Source organism: Microcebus murinus, chromosome 4, assembly GCF_040939455.1.
Source record: "Microcebus murinus isolate Inina chromosome 4, M.murinus_Inina_mat1.0, whole genome shotgun sequence".
Taxonomy (NCBI): domain Eukaryota; kingdom Metazoa; phylum Chordata; class Mammalia; order Primates; family Cheirogaleidae; genus Microcebus; species Microcebus murinus.
The window spans coordinates 103731882-103751889 of NC_134107.1; the positions used below are offsets into that span (position 1 = coordinate 103731882).

The 20008-nt window shown below is 45.4% G+C and overlaps 1 protein-coding gene across 1 annotated transcript in view; it reads right to left on the reverse strand.

Moving 5' to 3' along the window:
• Window positions 1-2224: 2224 nt before the first annotated feature.
• FEZ1 (fasciculation and elongation protein zeta 1) overlaps window positions 2225-20008 on the reverse strand; it is a 43146-nt gene continuing 25362 nt past the window's right edge. Inside the window, exons 4-10 of the mRNA XM_012783298.2 lie at window positions 16646-16732; window positions 14439-14607; window positions 11280-11551; window positions 10104-10184; window positions 8384-8459; window positions 4893-4958; window positions 2225-2582 (exon numbers count right to left, since the gene is read on the reverse strand). Of these exons, the coding sequence (XP_012638752.2) occupies window positions 2566-2582; window positions 4893-4958; window positions 8384-8459; window positions 10104-10184; window positions 11280-11551; window positions 14439-14607; window positions 16646-16732 (768 nt within the window). The 3' untranslated portion in view covers window positions 2225-2565. The remainder of the gene's footprint in view (window positions 2583-4892; window positions 4959-8383; window positions 8460-10103; window positions 10185-11279; window positions 11552-14438; window positions 14608-16645; window positions 16733-20008) is intronic.

The window sequence follows — 20008 nt, forward strand, 5'->3', positions numbered from 1 at the left end:
GTAAGGTTTCCCTACAAGGACCTGACCAGACCAAACTTAGCAAAACCCTTTAGTTGATGGGAACATGCCTCACGTACAGGAGCTACGAGCCAGATTGACCTCTGGCACCCCCAGGAGGGTGCCCTGCAGACCTTGGCTCTGGGATACTCCTTGCGGACATCCTAGATTGGACTTGAGTTTTGCAGTCCAGGCTGCCTGGAGCCTGGATATCAGTTTGTCTCGGGAACTCTCCCCTGATGTTACTACAACCCAGAAAGGCACAAAGAGGGGAAAGCTGAGGGAAGAGAATTGGGTTCACCTGATCATCACACTATCTGTGATTTCCCCAGGTTCAGCCTCAAAGAGTCAGGGCTTCAGCCACTCTGAAAAGCTAGAGCAGAACTCCCCCAAGCCTTGGCGCAAACACAACTACAAGTGATATTGTTAAATTGCAGATGCTGACTCAGTAGGTCTGGGGTGGGGCCTGAGGTTTTGCTTTTCCAATCGGCTCCTAGGTGGGGTGGGTGCTGGTAGCCTGGAACTGTATTGTGAGTAGCAAGGATGCAGGAAGGACAATGCGAAGCCATGATGGACTGATTTCATATTCCCTCTAAACCTTGGATGTGGGCAAAGGGAGAGAGAAAGACGAGCCACTGTCTTCAGCCTGCCCTGATCATCTGCTCCTAGGCTGAGTGTATCCCTCACACTGGAGATTTGTTTTTAACCGCCAGAAGCTTTGCTCAGCTTGTCTGTGCTGCTGCAGACACCTGCTGGCAGGGTAAATTGGGGAAAAGGAGTGGATGACCCAGATCTGACAAATCCAAGGCAGGAAGAAAAGCTCTTGGGGATTTGCTGCTTCTCTTTCGCCCAGACTGGTGAAAAAGCCTGTAGCTGGCAAAGTTACACTATCTAATGACCTTGCACCACCAGGGACCCTTTGCATCTTTAGCCTTAGTGCCAATGAATTGCAGAACCGAAGTAAGCCTCTTTTGTCACAGGACTAATATTAAGGCCAATTTGTTGACCCTGAGGATTTGCATAGGTCCCCAATGGTCACTTCCATCTTCCTACAGCAGCCAGGGCTTGCTCTGTGCGGAAGCTCTGCTCTGTGCAGATGCCTGAGTTAGAGCTCCAGGCACTGGGGCAGTTTCCTGGTGGGGTACGTCCCCATCACCCCAGGGTAAGATTGCTACTGTTCTGCTTCTAGAAAAGCAGAGGCCCAGGAAGTGACAGGCCTTCCGTCATCACCTACATTGATCCTGTGGCCTTCCGTGAAGCTGCTGATGTGGTAAAGAGGCCTGCTCAGTTCAAACAAACACTAACCTCCTAAGACTCACCGGAAGTCTCATGGGATAAGAGACCCCAGAGCCAGTCCGACTCCACCACTTCCTGCTCAACCTTGGGCCGACTACCGAGCACCCCCTCGGTGTCCTCCAGACAATCAGGGAGGTGCTAGTCCCTGCTTACACACAGGCATGCTGGGCCTCGAGGCAATGTGTAGAGAGTGATAAGGCCAGTGGCAGGCAGTGGCTAGTGCCCAGCAAAAGTGTTTTTGTTTTCAGAGAGGGGGTATGAGAATTGGCAGGGTTAACATTACTCAGACAGAAGATGGAAGCCAGTGGAATTCAGGTTGTGGTGCAATCAAGCCAGCAGCATCTGGGATACGAGGAGAGCATTCACCTGCTGGGCAGTCAGGGCTGGAGCCCTGCCATCGATGCCAGAGACAGCTTGCAGGAGTCTGAGGTGCTGGACGTTTAGGGCCACAGGAAGGGCAGGGATTGTTGGAGGCAGTCAAGTACAGGAACAAGTCACGACCCCCCACGTGGGAGCGCTCAGCAGAGGACTCCCTCCAGCCCCTGGGCCTCAGGCTCCCTGCGGAGGGCCTGGGGAGGCCTCCAGAGGCCCTGCAGCTGCCTACTCCTCTCTGAGGCTCACTTCCTATCTGCTAATTTTACGCCTTCCCCCCAGCCAGATGCCAGCTTGACCAGTTGGTTTCTATAACACATGGAGGAGCTCCTTTGAATGCGGCCAAGCAGCAAAACCTTAGGAGGCTGTGGATGGCCTCCTCCTCCCACCTGTACCCAACAGCCCACTGCATCCCTAAGCAGGGCATGCTCCTGGTCCCTACGCCCCGCACTGGCTGTCACAGGCCCCAGAACAGTATGTGAAGGTACACACGTCCTGTCTCTAGAGGGTTTGCAACAGAGGATGGATGGACACCACACTCCAAAGCACATGAAGAATATTAATTAAATGAAGGTTTTATTTCAAAATTAGTCTTAGAGTGTAAGCTGTTTTTGAGGGCTGGAGCCAGACTTCATAATGAGCAGTGGAAGCGTCCGCCTTCCCCTTCCCCCGCACAGGCGGGGAGGAGGCCCGGCCCGGCCCTGCCCTGATCATGCATCCAATGATTACTAGCACTAGAAGCCAACAGCAAAGGACCCCGCGCGCTTGCTCATGTTTAATCCAGGTTAAGCTATACACGTTTAAATACACGTCGGAGGTTACGTGGTGTCATGCAGTCCCCGTGATGGAATGACTCTTGCTCAGTGACCTCCTGCAGTGAGGCTGCTCCAAGGGGCAAGGTTAGGTGGGGCAGAGCACTGAAACGAGAAGAGGGAGGAGAGAGGTCACAGCACAGCTGGGGGGCAGGACCTGCCAGCCCAGGGCATCCCCAGGGGGGAGCAGTCATGCCAGCTCCCAAGCGGAGAAGCTGCCCCTTGGAACCGGGGAATAACTGCAATCATGTGTCTTCCTTCCAGAAGAAGGAAGAGACAATGACAGGTGGCTGTTTGGTGTAATGATTAAGCGCATAGTCTCCAGGGCCAGTCTGCCTGAGTTCAAATCCTGGATCCGGCCATTACTAAGTCTATGAAACTCTTAAGGAAATTACTTCACTGATTCATGCTTGTTTCTTCATCTATACAACAGAATCTACCTGAGCCTACCCCACAGGATTGCTGAGATGCACGTAGACTAATTACTTTTATAAATTAATTGACATTTCAGTGGATCATGAGTGGTCTGAGGCCCTCAGACTACCAAATTTATATAATCCATTTCTATAATCCTCCTTTGAAAACCTTCTATGAGAAATTTGCCACTCTTTTGAAATCTTTAAAAGTCACAAGTTCTTTGTAAAGTTTGAGCTAATAGATTCCTCCTGCTCAAATTTAAGATTCTCTCTCTAATTCTCATAAACGCACAGTAGCTCAGGGTTTCTTAACTGTGGGTTCCATAAACCTTCAGAAACTGGAAAGTTTTGTGTGCTTATAGAGCAAGACCTAAAAAAATAATGGATCTAGACAAAGAGTGATCTTCAATGCCTTTAACATCACAAAAGGGAAGACAACCAGACAATACATGTTTCAGGAGACATGTCTGGAAGTCTGAACCACTGATAATATAGAGCTAGCAAAAAACCTGACTGAACTCTGCACTGGGTCCTCAAATAAACCATTGTGAATGTAGTTTTTCCCCCTGTGTGAAGAAGCAGCCGCACCCCAACAGAATAGGAGAAAACGTCTAGAACTATTTCAAGTTTTATCTTTTTATATGTGAAAATTAAAACAAAAACAAAAAAAACCTGACTGAATCTGGGCAAGCCTCTAGGAGAGAGAAGAGCATATTAAATTATACCATGGGATGGGGATAAAACTAGCCAAAATTCAGGATTCTATTGGGAAATATAATAGGAAATGTTATGGGACAAACAATCTAGTATCTCCAAAAAATAAATTTCAAGGAATGGAAGAAAGGAAAGGGGAACACATGTATATTAAAAGAGACCTGAAAGACAAATGATCTAACCTTCATCAGATCCTGATTCAAACAAGTGAATGAAAAATCATTTTATGGGAAAATCAGAGAAATCTAAATACTGATTGGATAGTCACTGTTAAGAAATTTTTAATTTTTTTTTTTTAGTTCAATTAATGGCATTGTGGCTATGTTTTTCTAAAGAGTCCTTATGTTTTAGAAATGCATACTGAGATATTTATGGATGAAAAAAATATGATGAAAGAGATTTGTTTCACAATAATATGGGAAAGGGCCAGGCGTGGTGGCTCATGCCTGTAATCCTAGTGCTCTGGGAGGCCGAGGCAGGCGGATAGCTCAAGGTCAGGAGTTCGAAACCAGCCTGAGCAAGAGTGAGACCTGTCTCTACTAAAAATAGAAACAAATTAATTGGCCAACTAATATATATAAAAAAAAATTAGCCGGGCATGGTGGCGCATACCTGTAGTTCTAGCTACTCGGGAGGCTGAGGCAGAAGGATTGCCTGAGCCCGGGAGATTGAGGTTGCTGTGAGCTAGGCTGACGCCACGGCACTCACTCTAGCCTGGGCAACAAAGTGAGACTCTGTCTCAAAATAATAATAATAATAATAATATGAGAAGGGAGAAGTTGGGTAGAAGTATAAATGAACTAAGACTGGCCATGAGTTAGTAATTGTTAAAGCCAGATAATAAGTACATACACTGTACTTTTGTATGTATTATAAGTTTCTATACTAAAAGGTTAAAAAGTTATGAAAGTATGGTCTCTAATCATGACTCCAGCTTCCTTTCAAGTATTGGAAAAGTCTTAAATTATCTTCGGGCTTTGTTTTTCCCAACTAAATACTAAACAGCCCAATCTCCACAGAATGTTCCCAACAAGTCCTGTGTTGGTTTCTGCTCCGCATGTGGAGTCAGACTGGTGACTCGGGTGATGAAGTCTCCGCCTCAGGCCTCCGAGCAACGTGCAAAGGCAAAAGCCCGGGACTGTGAGGGCCTCCTAATGGTCCACTTGATGTCCCCAGCCCCTGCCCGGTCTGGTCTGGCTGGGAGCTCTGGGAAGGCTGCAGAGCAGGTTCCACAGCTGGACTTAGAGGACCACTCCTGCTCCAGGAGGCCCGGGGCCGCCCTTACCTTTTAAAATGTAGTCCGTTAGCAAAGTAGGCACCTTCTCATTATCCTCCTTCATGGCAAAGAGAACTAGGGAGGGAAAGAGAGAAGAGAGCTAAGATACCACCAGGGCCTGACGCTCACTTCTAGGGCCGCACAACCCACCAGCCCAAGTGAATAAGAAATGACTCAAGGGAACCAGACATCTACTGAGTATTGAGCAAAAGTCTGGAAGCCTCTGTCAAAAGTCAGCATTCAACACGGTGATGAGGAGAATACATCAAATGAGCGACAGTGGTGTCTCGGGGTAGTGGACCCATTGGTGGCTCTATTTGCTTTTTTCTTTTACCATTTTTTCTGATCTTCTATAATTTCCATATCATCTACTAAGTATATATCTTTAATAATCATACAAATAAATAAAGCAACTTTTAAAAAATAATAAAATTCAGATACAGTCGATCTAAATGTTAAGAATAATAGCTGTCACATCAATAAAAAATAAAACTGTCTTTAAACAGACATAATTAGAAAAATTCTAACTTCTAATTTATTAATAACAAATGAAGTTAATTTAACAAATATTTATTCTCTATTTTGTGCCCATTATAGTGCTAGAATTTATGGAGATGCAAAATAATTATGAACTCTCAAGGAGCTCATAAACTTCTTGCTGAAACATACATGACCTACACATGAAGCAAATAATAGGGAAGCTATTAAAGCCTAAAGGCCTTTTATAAAGGTTTTTATAAAATTTTTAAAATTGCTTTTTCTGTTATTAAACTAAGTAACATCTTCTCATATTCATAATTCATATTGTAGAATCAATTTTGTAGAAAAATCCTTTAAGAAAGTATATGGACCTTATTTGTAATATCAGAAAATGTGGGAGGCGTCCACCAATAGATTCTTTCATCAGTAAACTTTCTGAAATAAACTGTGGTACATCTGTTCAGTGTAGTCTTATATAGCTTTCTAAAAAATGAGAGGGGGTAGATGTATAAGACGAACTACTTATCAGTGGAGAAAGAAGGCTGCAGAACATGTATTAACTTTATAATAAATAAATGCTAAAATTCACAGAAAAAAAAAGTCTAGAAGAATAGCACATGAAACTATGGTTTCATACAGAGTGGTTATCTCTGCAAGTGAGACCAGAGGGGATGTTCCCTTCTATGGTATATTTCTGTAGGGCCTGGCTTTTCTCAATGGGCATGTCTGACTTTCACAAGCAGAGAAAACAATAGAGATCAGCTGGAGCTGACAGCTAAGGTCAGGAGGCCACCGCAGCTACAGTGGGATCCCCAACCTACTTCCATGTCCTCCCTCCATTAATTACCCTGCTAGTTCCAAGGCAAGGGAATGAAACTCGAATCCAAAAATCAGAAGCAGGTGAGGAACAAAGCTCAGCAATGGCATGAGTCAGGGGCCAGGTCCAGAAAAGGAAAGATACTAAACCTGAAGCCCTCCAGGTGTTGGTTTTTCCTGTTTTAATTCTTCTGTATTTTTAGACATGTATTCATTTCAACTTAATTGGATGCTGGTGGTCCTAGTTTTTTCTGTTTTATTTTTTCTGTATTTTTAGACATGCATTCATTTCAACTTAGTTGGCTGGGATCACTTTGCAACTGAGCGTGGGCAGACTAAATACCACACCAACTAGATCCCCGTAAAAATACGATAATTGCACTCAGCCATGATCTCTAAAATCCAAAATTTATATGGATTGTCCAGTTGCAGGAGTTTTTCTTTGGCCTATGTCCTTAATTCAAGGAGTAGGAAAGGGAAGAGACATTGTTCACAAATCCCACGAGCATCTGCCAAAAAAGAGAGCTTTCATAACCTACAGGAGACTTGGTATTCAGAGAAGGCAGTTATTCTTTTAAAATTAATGAAATATTGGAATGTGGGATATCAACATGATAGAAGAGACAGCCATAAAAGGAAGGTTAACAAAATGTTAATTGATGTGCCTAAAATCACGATACAAAATTTTATAGCCAGTATAATCCCAACTATATGGAAAAGATATAAAAATATTATCACCGAAATACACCAAAATGGTAACCACAGTGAACGGGACAATGAATTGTTTATTTTTCTTTGTTCACTTGTCCATATTTCCCAAGTATTCTAAGGGATGCATATACTTTGGCTATAATTTTTAAAATGAACTTGAAAAATGTAAACAAACCCGCTCAGAATAGAAACAAGTCTGTTTCTTAATTAAAATGAAAGGATTTCACACTGAATTCCTGAACGGGTGTCTCTAATAAATTAATAGCTCTTCCTGACTTGAGACTATGATAGAGTACTTTACATATATCAACCTTTGTAATTTGTCCAAATTATTTTCCACATGCTCACCACTTGTGAAAACACAAACACCTGTAAATGTCAGTTCATTTCCATCTATTCCCTTTTTGAAAAATAGTTTTAGTGTTTTACTGCATATTTATGCAAATAAAGGAGTTTAAATGAGTGAAGAGCAAGTAACTATACACTGAATTTAAAATTCCTGATTCTCAAAGATGCATAGTCTATGAATGTAGGCTGGATTTCCGTTTGCCAGAACCTTCTGCCTTAGTTCTCCAAATTGATGAAAACATTTGGTCATCTTTAGCACCAGGGCCCAGCAGGCATCTATCTCCCTCAGCTGAACAGGCTCCCCTTCCCTTCCCTGGGAGCATCCAATAGCCCTGCCTGGGCTGTCCCCCCAGAGCAGCCTGCAGTGGGCTGGGTGTCCTCATTCTCCGCAGGGCTTGGTTGCCAGGGAAATGGAATCTGCCTCCTGATCTGCTGGGCCTGTCACTGTATCTCAGCCTGGGATTTTTCTCTCCCTATGAGAGCCAGCTGACACTGATGGCTAACACCATGTGCCCTCCGGCCCTTTGGAGGTTGTGCTGTTTGACGTATATAACGAGATCTTGCTTACAAAAGGCTCTTTATTACACACAGTTTTCTCCCACAGCTCAGAATGTTTATTAATATTTGATAATGGAGCCAAAGTGGAGGAGAGGAGGCAGTCACTTCCTGGAAGGAAAGCTAGACTCTATTTTTTCCAGTAAGCCTTACCCCACCCAAGAAACCTTGCTTCTTGTTAAAAAATAAAGCCAGGCCCATAGACCCAGCTCCTTGCTTCGAGGGACACAAGTGGGGACCAGGCAAGCTCAAGTTGCAGGAGACAAGCGTGAGGCAGAGAACTCAAGGCCTCGAGAACTGCTAGGGGAAAAGGAAAAGTCCCCAGCCTCTCACCAGCTCATCTTTCCCAGCAGGGCTCTTCCCGTACAAGGACCAGGGGAAAGAAGAGAGCTCAGGGCATCACTGAAGGGCATTTTAGCTCCACACCCTGCAGGAGGGCGGGAGGCAATGACACGGAGGATGTTCTGACCCATCTGACCCATCTATAACGGCTCTGGGGACCCTCGGGCCTGAGGCGCCAGACACGCAAGGTACAGGCAGGGAGGGAGGAAAACCAGTCGCTGGACTGGCTGAGACCAAGAGGAGCTCACTGTTTGTCAGCATCTGCAGGTCTTCCACCGATGGAGGAGAGGCTTTCTTCTCGTACGGAATGACTGTGTTCAGATACTGCAAGACAAACAGGGCATGCAGCGCTTGAGACAGAGTTCCTCTGGGGCGGGGATACAGCGGACAATTTGCATGGGGACCTTGCTTTTCCCTGAGACACACGCTCTGTCAGATTTGGCAGGCTCCACAGCACTCATGGTCATTGGTGCACCATTGTTCTGGAACTTTCCCCCCAACTTTGGGGATGTCTCTTTAAATGCAAGACTTGGCCAGATACGGTGGCTCACACCTGTAATCCCAGCCCTCTGGGAGGCCGAGGCAGGAGGATCACTTGAGCTCAGGAGTTCAAGACCAGCCTGGGTAATCGTGAGACCCCATCTCTACAAACAATTTAGAAAAGCAAGACTTTCCCACATTCAGCTGGGAAAAACTGCCCTCCATCCCTCACTTCTACATTCTTCCTACACTAGAAACATTTTGGTTATTTAGGAATCCTGGAGAGATTTTTCCCCTTCAGACTGAGAGCAGAGAACACCTCTGGGGGGATTATATTTTCTTATCCTTTGCAGTACAATTTGAGAAGGAATCGTTTCTCTTTAGTCAAAAACAAGTGAGAGAACCTCAACCCCGCCCTGCGTCGCAGATGTCGGATTTGCTCCCTCTGCTGGATGTGAGGTGCTCCTACAGCAGAGCCAGCACCTCGGGGCTCAAAGGGAGATCAAGGATGACCCGCCCCACAGAGCTTGACCAGGTCAAGAGCTCCAGGCCAAACGTTAAGAGACTTAAATTTTAATCTTAGCTGTGCCACTGGAAGTGTAGCCTTGGGAAAAGGTCTCATGTCTCCAGGCCTTAGTTCTCACTGCCCTAAAACCAGAAGGCTGGGTTAGATGTTCCTAAATTCTCTTCCCATGCTGCAGTCCACGTGCACTTACTCCACAATCTCAGACAGCTGTTCACGCACCAGCCACGTTCTGCAGTCCTCAAACCTCGAGCTGGACTAGTATCGGGGTGTGGCCTGCTAGGGACCGGGCCGCCCCCGCCCCGCCTACCCCCCAGTCCCCCAACCCCCGTCTGTGGAAAAACTGTCTTCCATGAAACCTGTCCCTGGTGCCAGAAAGGTTGGGGAGCACTGTTTAGACTATGCACCCCACGAAGGCGGGCACCAGGACTTCTCACCTTTGTACCCGAGGGCCTAACAACAGAGCTTAACACATAACATGCACTTGGTAAAAGTTTTGAATGCTGACTTCATGAGCAGAAATGCAAGCTACTTCATGGGCAAATTATTGAGCCAACAAGGAGAAGCCACAGCATGGGCCACAGTCAGACCAGGGCAGCTGAAGAGGCAGTCTTGGTAGGGACAGCTCCGAGGGTGACCCAGTGTGGTGGGAGACTTAATTAAACTCTAGGATGGGCTCTGTGGTGAAGTGGATGCCCTTTTAATGCATTTTGTCTTTAGAGCAACTTAATTTGTAGACCTACAAGCAGAATTGAGTTTTAAGTCTTGTCTGTGAGCTCAAAAAAAAAGTTCACCTTTTTAAAAGACACTTTTTGTTCCTTCTTAAGAGTGGAAGAAAATGTTAGGACCCTCCCCCGTGCCCAAATGCTGGGGTAATTCTGGTGAGTCACCGCCTGCCTCTTTGTTACTAAGGCCACATTGTAAGACTGTAGGGAGGGAGCTGGGAGCAGGTACACTGCTCTTACCTGCTTGTCAGTCCCTGAGGAGCCAAAGGTCTGGCGGATGCCGCTCTGCAGGATGTTGGAGATGCCTTCCATGCTGAAGCGCTGGGGGGGACAGAGACACTCAAAAAGGGCACCTCGCCCAGGGACTTCTGTAATCTCAACTACCTAATCAGCTACCATGCTGTTCTAGGTCACCGCCCAGGGTTCTGTGACTAGACAGCAAATGTAAGACATTGGCTTACAGGGACAGGCCAGAATTGAAGCCTGCGCTTTGCAAGACCCCACTGCACCCCCTGATTTTCCTCATTCCATCCTTCATCATATAAATAGGAAAATAAAGCAGTTCAGTAAGACCTAGATGAACAATGATGCAAAGATCTTATGGCTGCAGTCCCCAAACCCCAGGCCACAGCCTGGTACTGGTTTGTGGCCTGTTAGGAAATGGGCTGCTCATCCCCACCTGAGCTCCGAACCCCCACCTCCATGACACACACCCCCAACCCTGGTCTGTGAAAACACTGCCTTCCATGAAACTGGTCTCTAGTGTCAAAAAGGTTGGGGACCGCTCTCTTAGGGGAAAACAAAATGTTCAGCTATCAGGAAGGGCAAGTTTAAAGCAACTGTCCTGACACAGGAAGCTTTTTGTCAAAATGCACATGTCTAGGCCCAATCCAATAGGTCTCAGATAGGAAAAAGTATTTTGAAAGAGCTCCTAGGAGGATTCTAGAGCGCTTCCCTGATTAAGATCCACTGGTTTGGGGAATCCTGTCAATAGAACAATAAGGCATCTGGTCATTTGCCATCACTGGAACACCCTACCCACCCCCTACCCACGCCCTAAGAGAGCAGTCAGTACTGAAATCTGTGCCAGTAGCAGAGATCTGACCCAGGGTCCTAGGGCCCATCTCTGCTCAACATTAAATGCCTTCACGCCACTTTCCAAGGGCTGGCTACAGAGAACACATGCCATAGTCAACTATTTCCTAATGTTTATATCTTGTCTCCCCTGTTAGACTGCGAGCCCTTTGGGGGAGTCGAGGAGACAGGTGGTATCTTCTCCCTCTTCCGAGCCCACTGTCTGTTAGAGTGCTCTGCTCAGTGAGCACTTGCGAGTGTGCTGCAGGGCAGGTGTGGGCACCCGAAACGGCTGGGGTTCAAGGCCGATGCACGCGGTCTTCCAGCTGGTTGTGCTCGTACCTTGAGCGGCATCTGGCTTCCCTTCTCTATTCGGCTGCTCTGCAGGCTCAGCCCTTTCTCTTTCCGCCTCTTCTTCATCAGTTCTCGCTGCTCCTTCTGCTTGTTCTGAACCTCAATAAGCACCGTGATGAAGGAGTTCTTCACTTCCTTCTCAAACTCCAGCTCGTCCCGGCGGGCCAGCTGCTGTACCAGCTCCTCCGAGAAGTCACGGATGGCCCCCTCCACCTGGTCCAGCAGCTCAGTCAGCTCCGGCCCGGACATGTGCCTCAGCCCTGCAGGGGAAGACCATCCCACAGGTAAATCCGCATCCTGACCCGAGCCCACCGGGGTGGCTCCTGAGGCGCCACCACTTGAGATGGGACCGCCCCTTGGAGGAGACCCCTCCAGCTCCTGCGAGGCCTTCATGGTTTGGAGGCATGCCAGGAGGGGAGGAGCCCATGTATCACCTGCAAAAGAGAACAAAGTTCTCAGGAAACAAAGAAGGAAGAAGAAACTGCCCTCGAGGAAGCCCATGGTCTCTGTCTACCAAAGTGTGGGTGGACAGACATGCAGCTTTTTGGTCCCTTGTTCTATTTTCCCATTGTTTCCAGGATAATTTCTCACGTGACGTGAGCCAAGAGTTGGGAGAGGAGATTGCTGGCATCCGTGCTGAAGAGCAACAGAGAGGTGGTGTTTATTCCCAAGAACTGATCACGATATAGCTGACAGCACAGTGGGCAGACAACCTGAGGCTTTCTTTACCCCTCTGGTCCCGTGCCAGGGCGCACGTGTCCAGAAACTCGTGAGACTGGCGACAGGCATGGAAAAATGAAGCCTAGTGGGTCGGTACAGAGCAGTCTGCTACTTTCAGAGGAAAGAAAAGGGAACCTGGGATAATGAAAAACAGATACCTTTAACGTCTTGTCCCCTAAAACTTCTTCATTTAAAATACATTTGGGTTTGGGAGGCCAAGGGGAGAGGATTGCTTGAGGCCAGGAGTTTGACACCAGTCATGGCAACATACAAAAACTTTAAAAAGTTAGCTGGGCGTGGTGGCTCATACCTGCAGTCCCAGCTACTCGGGAGGCTGAGGCAGGGGATCGCTTGAGCCCAGGAGTTCAAGGTTGCAGTGAGCTAAGATGACACCACTGCACTCTATCCTGGGTGACAGAGAGAGGCAACCCTCTAGCAAACTAATTAATTAGTTTAATTTAATTTAATAGATTTAGGGAACATCTTTTAAAATGTATCCTCATCTAATGGCATCTTTGACTTCCACTTCAGAATCCATTTTCCTTTTCCTTTTTGTTTCTGCCTCTTGTCGATATTTGCTGACTTGGTTCAACTTGCCCCTTAATTTGCTCTTTGGAGCTGTCCCCCCTTCCTTCTCTGTTTTTGCCATTTCACTCTGCACTTCAGCTGTTTTTCCAAGTCTTTTGCTGAATGCTTCTATGTTTGGGACCTTTGTGTGGCTGAGAAGGGCTGGGTCGGGGCCGCTGGGAACGCAGAGGCACAGCCAAATCCACCCGGTCACCCGCACAGGCCTCTCTGCCGGCCACCATCCTGCCTCTGCACGCCAGAACTCACAAGATGCAGTCGTTCAGGCCATGCCTCTGTTTTTACCACTTCTCACCCGTGTTTGGACCTTGGTACCCTGCCCTGCCCAGCCTCTCTCTCGGTTGTTTCTGAGTCCCCGCCACCCCACACGCAGCTCTGCTCCCAGGCCCCGCCTGCAGCGGACATCACCTCCCCTACAGGCTGATCAATTTTATACACTTTTGCCTTTGCGGTGTTACATAATTTTCATTTCACGCTTCATCCAGCCCTTTCTTTGCAAGATCATGATTCCTACAAAATCTGTGTCTGAGAGTGAAAATGATACATGGATTAAGAGAGTGGACCAACCTGCCTTCAAATGTTTTCTCCACCCGTTATGACTTGTACTCAGTGTAAGGGAAACTGCACATTCAAATGAGAGGCCTGATTCTCCCCCTTTACAATAAGGGGAGAGACTTTCCCTCTCCCTCACCTCCCTCCCTTTCATTTCAGAACTTCTTTGTCCTTTTCAAATGTTTTAAACGTTTTAAAGGTTCAGGAAGGTTTCTTCAGGGGACTGGGGGTCACTGCTTTTAAATGTAATCAAAGAAGATAATGTCCAACCTCTCACTGTGCTGGGAGCAGAGGGGCCTAATGTCACCTGACTCCAAATTGCAAAACCCATTTAATGTAATGGGTTCTATCCACTTAGCTATACATAAGAGTGAGATGTCGTTCTGTCTTTGCAATCCTTTTAGAGGGCTGCCTGTGGTGTTTATCCCTTATGGTTTAATGCTTATTCAATAATAAAATTGTTTCTTTCTCTTCTACCTTTGCAGGTAGGAGATTTTGTCTCTAATGCTATTTCTCCAACAGTGGCCTTGGAAAAGTCACTTAACCTCTCAAAAACTCAGTTCGCTCAATCCTAATGGGGTCGATGAGAGGATGAAATGAGCTTAGGCGTAGAAAGTCTTAGAATAAGATCTGGCACATAGAAACACTCTAAAAATATGAGCTATCATTATTACCTTTTGTATTTTTTTTTCCATTGATTTTATGGTAGTGCCATTTGTTGCTTTTAGATAGTGGTTCAAATTTCTTCTACTTTGCTTTAGTCTTTTTTTATTAAAGTTAGCCAGGCATAGTGGTGTACCCCTGTAGTCCTAGCTACTTAGAAGGCTAAAGTGGGAGGACTACTTGAGCCCAGGAGTTTTTGTTTGTTTTATTTTGTTTTGTTTTATTGAGACAGGGTCTCACTTTGTCGCCTGGGCTAGAGTACAGTGGCATCATCATAGCTCACTGCAACCTAAAAGTCCTGGCTAGTTTTGAACTCCTGTCCTTAAGCAATCCTCCTACCTCAGTCTCCCAAAGTGCTAGGACTTCAGGCATGAGCCACTGCCCTGGCCTTTGCTTTAGTCTTGTTCTTTGCTTAGTTTCACCATTTAAAATTTGCTTGACTGCCTTATTTTTTTTTTCTCAAAAATGCGAACTTCTTTCCTAATGCTGAGTAAGAAAGATGTTACTGACCCCCTAGATTTGCAAGCTTCCACGTGGGGGCAGTGACCAAGGCAAAGCACATGGCCCAGTGCCTGGCACAGAGTAGGCTCACGCTTGGCAAGCCCAGCCAGCCCCCGAGGCCCTCACCTTCATAGGACCAGTTGTTGTTGAAGGTCTGTGTCAAGGCCTGCATCTCCTGCAAGAGGACCGAGTCTGCCTGGGAGGAGGTTTCTCCTCCATCCTCTTCTTCCAGAACCTCCTCTTCCTCCTCAGGGTCTGGAGAGTTCTGCATCATTTCCTCAATCTCCTCAATTACCTGAAGAAGGAATACAAGACAGTGCCACCTCTGTTCTCTGCTACAGGGGCATTCTGGCTTGAAGTTTGGTCAGCCAAGGATGTTTCTAATTAGCTGTCTGTAAAATTCCTAAAGCAATACTGTTTCTTAATAAATATTGAATAAGAGAAATAGATCTGACCGAAGGCTTGCATATACTCTTTCCTTAATGTAAAGCACTCTTTAATGTAAAACCTCTTCCAAGAGTTCCATTTAGATAAATGATTTATGGGAAATAAACTACTCTTTCAGGAACAAGGCAGAGCTGCCTGGAAGGGAACAATTACTTCAATTTGCTGAGTTTCTAAGTGGGAAAATATTTCATGCACCCAACTTTAACATGAAACCCAGTCCATTAATTGTCACAATATATGTGACTGGAAAAAACAAAGTGTTCCTAGAACAACTCAAAATAGGAGGGGAAATAGATGTTTCTCCAGAATTCATCTAGACAGGAAATAAAGCTGCCCAGCAACAAGTGAAAATAAAGATAATAAAATAATAAAAAGATAGGTATGATCTGGGAAGCAGAAAATAAATCAGAATTCCAGCTTGAATCTAGACTACTGACAGGGGACAGCTCTCAGAAGTGGGGGAGGGTAAACCTGGCTATCTGCTCAAAGGAACAAGCGTGAATTATTTCGTGCATTAATGGTTTATGGATAAAGAAAACAGAATAAGCAAAGACGGCTTCTGGAAGTGAGTCTGTAGGTGAGTCTGGTCACAGTGCACTTAAGCATTTGTTCTCCATGCTGTGATGGACTCCATCTCCAAGACCACTCGGTCTTTGAGACAGGTTTCTTTTATTTATTATTTATTTATTTATTTAAAGACTAGTCAAGTGCAGTAGTGAGAAAGGGGGAAAGTAGTAGAACAAGGAGTTCAGTCCATAACTGACTGTGAACAACCAAGTGAGATAACTCACACTACCTTCGGACCAGCCTAAGATGGGTTTCTTCATGTTAGACTGCATCAAAGTAAGGGGCTTAGGGTTTCCACCTAAGAATAATTCTTATTTTTATTCCCAAACCTTCTCATCTCTGCTCTCAAATGTAGGGGACCCCCTAGTCTTTGACTGCTGAAAGCTATTTCATAGAATGCGACCAAATGCAAATAAATCTCCCTTAGAATTTGATGGCTGAGTTTCTCTGAGAGCAGTTATCCCTGCACAATGCACACCACTGAGTTGCACTTCCCCTACAAGTCACAAGAATTCACTCTTACGTGCTCTCCTTTTTAAAAAAATCTGGTTCCCTTCAATCTTCTAATCCCTACCTGTTTCAAATCCCACTTTTTTTTTTAACCACAGATAGGAAAAAGCGCCTGCTAAAAAGCACTTTTTGGCACTGAAGTGGAGCTTTCTCAGAATGACTCTGTGGAAACTTGCATGGTATCTAGCTCGAAATAAGCACCCATAAATATTTGTTGACTAAGAAGTTGAATAAGGAATCCAGAGCCTCAATATTATCCTTCCTAAGTGATAAATTATTAAAACTAATATATAATGAACTCAATCGATTGTGATGTACTCTGTTTTTTCACAAACAAAGACAGAAGTATCTTTAAAACTCCATTTGGAAGACTCAAAAATTTCATTAAATTTCCCATAAAATGTGAGAAAATATCCATCACACAAAAGCCTCATCTGTCACTTCTCTTTTGGAAAAACAGATATTTGAGACCCTTGTTTCTGTGTCTTGACTCCAAGTACAATGAATTCAATACGAGGCTGAGCAGGAATGGAGGCCACTGATCACCAGGCCCGTCTCCGGCTTATGGAAGGCTGACTCCAGCCACCCTAAGTATTGGGATTATGTTCATGCTCACTGCAGGTGGGTAACCTGAGGCTAAAAGAGAAATGTAATTCCTTATCAACGGTGCTCTGAGCCATCAGCACAGGCACCACAAGACCATACATCTTCTTTCTGCCTTAAATGGATGTGGAAGAATATTCTCTTAAACTTTTTCTCTACCAAAAGAATAAACAAACAGTCCCAAGAACCCAGGGAGATACTCATACCTGATCCGCTGTGAGTAGAGGCTCCTCATTGATACCAGAATCATTTTCACTCTTCTCATTGAACTCTTCCTCTTCTTTCTCATGGATCTGGGGGGACGAGGACAGATGGAATTCTGACTGGCCATCAGCAGAACTAGGATGCCCTCTGGCCTCCGGAAGGGGTGATACTGACCAAGAGGCCACTTCGGCCAAACATTGTCTAAAGAGGGGAACTGAAGAGGTGTCCAGGGTTTCGTCTGATTCCAAACATCACATGGCATGCATCACTGAGTCTAGCTTGGCCAGAAGGGGACAATAGGGGAGGAGTGGCCAGCACGATTCTGAGTCAAAGGGAACAGCACAGTTCTTTAACTCCCAGATATCCTTGGGTGAACGAGGAACCTTCTCAAGGTGAGTGATATTGCAACCCAGCCTGCAGCAAAGGCATACTTATTTTATTAAGGAGCTTCAACCTGGGGATTTGTTTCCAGATTTTATCATACTAGGCATTTTAAGGAGTAGGTTGCTCTAGTCCAAATAGCAATAACTTTTAGAATTTGAAGAAATGCCACCCTATTACTGGAATCTAGGCATGGCATCATAGCTGATGGAGGATGTAAGAAATCCAAGTGGGGCATGCAACTGAATAACCTGACCACATAAACTAAACGACAATGAGAAAAATATTGAATGAGAAATCCATTTAGCCCATTTGCCCTGAGTCTCCAAAATTCCATAATCATAAGTTTCTGAAAGTTCGAAACGACCAAAATTCTAGATGTTTAAGTCTAACAAGATATTCATAGAATATCTGGCTTGTTGACCATACCCCTAACTGCCATCACCTGACATTTATGTTCAAATCCCACACAAAATTAATCACCTAACAAATCACCTACCAAGCTCTGTGTCCATGAGTCTGATCTGAATGTCACATAGGAGATTGGCAAGAGGTGTCTCCAGGAAATCTCTCTGCAGAGCCACCTCTCATCCAAGAATCAATCCTCCTTGTTCCCCAATAGCTGGCACGCTGACTGGCCTCTTCCCTGGGGACTGCGTTCTTTCTTCTAACAGGAAACACCCCAGTTCCAATTCCAGCAATCACATCAGAGGCAGTCTATCCTCAGAAACTTCGTCCCTCTTCTTTAAGCTCCACCTGGGCAGATACCCCTAACAAAGCACATCACCTTCTATCTCCACTTGATTAAAACCAGGACTAGGTCATAAAAAAAAAAAAAAATTAAGCAAATATATCCTAAATTCCATCTGCGCTCAACCTGGATGAGGAATAAGGGGTAGGACAGGCAGGTAATGGAATCATTTGAGGGGCTTGTGTGCCAGATGGCGACATCTATTTCTGCTGCGGAGCCCATATGCCCCTCTCTCTGCCAAGTCTACCACCTGCGATAGGCGCTTGCTTTCCACAGCCCCCCGCTACGAGGAACAAAACTCCTGGAGCTACACTTTGCTCACAGCTACAATCATATGGCAGAACTTCCTTCAGGCCACAAAGTCCTGTGATAGAAATTAGCCTAAAATTAAAAGAACAAAGATACATTTTTACCTCCCGACAAAAAGTAGAAAAAAAGAAAAGAAATTCATCAATATGTACCCATCCCCAAAGAAGTATCAGCCCAAGTTAGGCTCATACTAGAAAATAGTTTTTTGTTTTCTATTTGAGTTGTTTATTTATTTATTTATTAAGCAAGTCCAACTCTGTTGCTTGGGCTAGAGTGCCATGGCATAGCTCACAGCAACCTCAAACTCCCAGGAGTTTGGCCTTTTCTGTTCAAATGTTAATGAACCTGGACAGTGACGGGAAGAGTGGACTCTTGCAGCTTTCTCTCCCTTCCCCATCTCATGCACAAAGCCTACAAGCCTGAGTTGTCAGGCTTGAGTAAAAAGAGATAGGAAGCCCCACACCTGTAATCCTAGCACTCTGGGAGGCAGAGGCAAGAGGATTGCTTGAGCTCAGGAGTTCAAGACCAGCCTGAGCAAGAACGAGATCCTGTCTCTACTGAAAATAGAAAAATTAGCCAGGTGTGGTGGCACATGCCTATAGTCCCAACTACTTGGGAGGCTGAGGCAGGAGGATTGCTTGAGCCCAAGAGTTTGAGGTTGCAGTAAGCTATGATGACACCACTGTACTCCAGTCTGGGTGACAGAGTGAAACTCTGTCTAAAAAAAAAAGAGAGAGAGAGAGAGAGATGGGAAAATCAGTTACAAACTTATGAAAACTAATGTGAGTTCCTACTTTTATATACCCACCCCTTATTTTCTCAGATCTCCAAAGTCGGCCACCAAAACATAAAATAAAAGGAGAGGCATACATATAATACTCCCAAGAGAGCCCTGGCTCCTTCCCTCTTTTACACGTGAATTATCCCTACCCCTCGGGTCTCCCCACATCTGCCTGCCCCTGGCCTCTCCCACTCCCTCTCTAGGCCTGGTTCCCCCATGTTTTCTCCATCCTGCCAGACTCTGCTTTGTTCCGACAAACCGTCTTCCTTTTTCCTTAAGACTTCCCAACTTCCCCCCCTCACCAGGACAGCATCTTGTGCAGAAAGGGGAAAGCTGGAGGGAAATAACAGAGAAAGCAAGAGAGAAAGATTTTGAAAAATCACAACTCCTGTGTATATGGCCACTGTTATTCCTAGCATATGACGTAGACATAGACATTGCCACATGGAGTTTTAGGTATGGCAGTTTTAGGCAGTTTTATGGCAGTTTTAGGCAGTTTTATGGCAGTTTTCCCCATACCTATAGTTTTAGGTATGGGGAAGCTACCTGCCAAAACCAATTTCAGGCCAGGTCATTTGAGGCTGAATTACTTTGTGGGATAAAACTGCCCATTGTTTCCATACTACTGAAGTGAACTATGCACTTCTAAGAAAAATCATTCTTCTCAATGACATCATCCCAGAATTAAGAAAACCTGCATCTAGAAAGGTGTCTGGCCACCCCTATCTATAAGCTATTTCTTCCTCCTGCTTTTTTTTTAAATATATACTTTTAGTTATCCAGCTAATTTCCTTCTATTTTTAGTAGAGACAGGGTCTCGCTCTTGTTCAGGCTGGTCTCGAACTCCTGAGCTCAAATGATCCACCCACCTCAGCCTCCCAGAGTGCCAGGATTACAGGCGTGAGCCACTGTGCCCGGCCTCTTCCCTCTGCTTTTGGTAAAGGGTGTGTCTCTAGCTGTAACATGGAAGCTTAAGGCTTGATAATAAATGCAGAGAACCTTCCCTGGGGCCTCCACCATTGCTAAATCTTGCTGCACGATAACCTTAATGAAGATTAAATTTCTGTTGAGTCTTTGTGTCCAATAAGGACTATTAACCAGTGTCTTTTATTAAAGGATTCCAGATGATTCCATTCATATAAA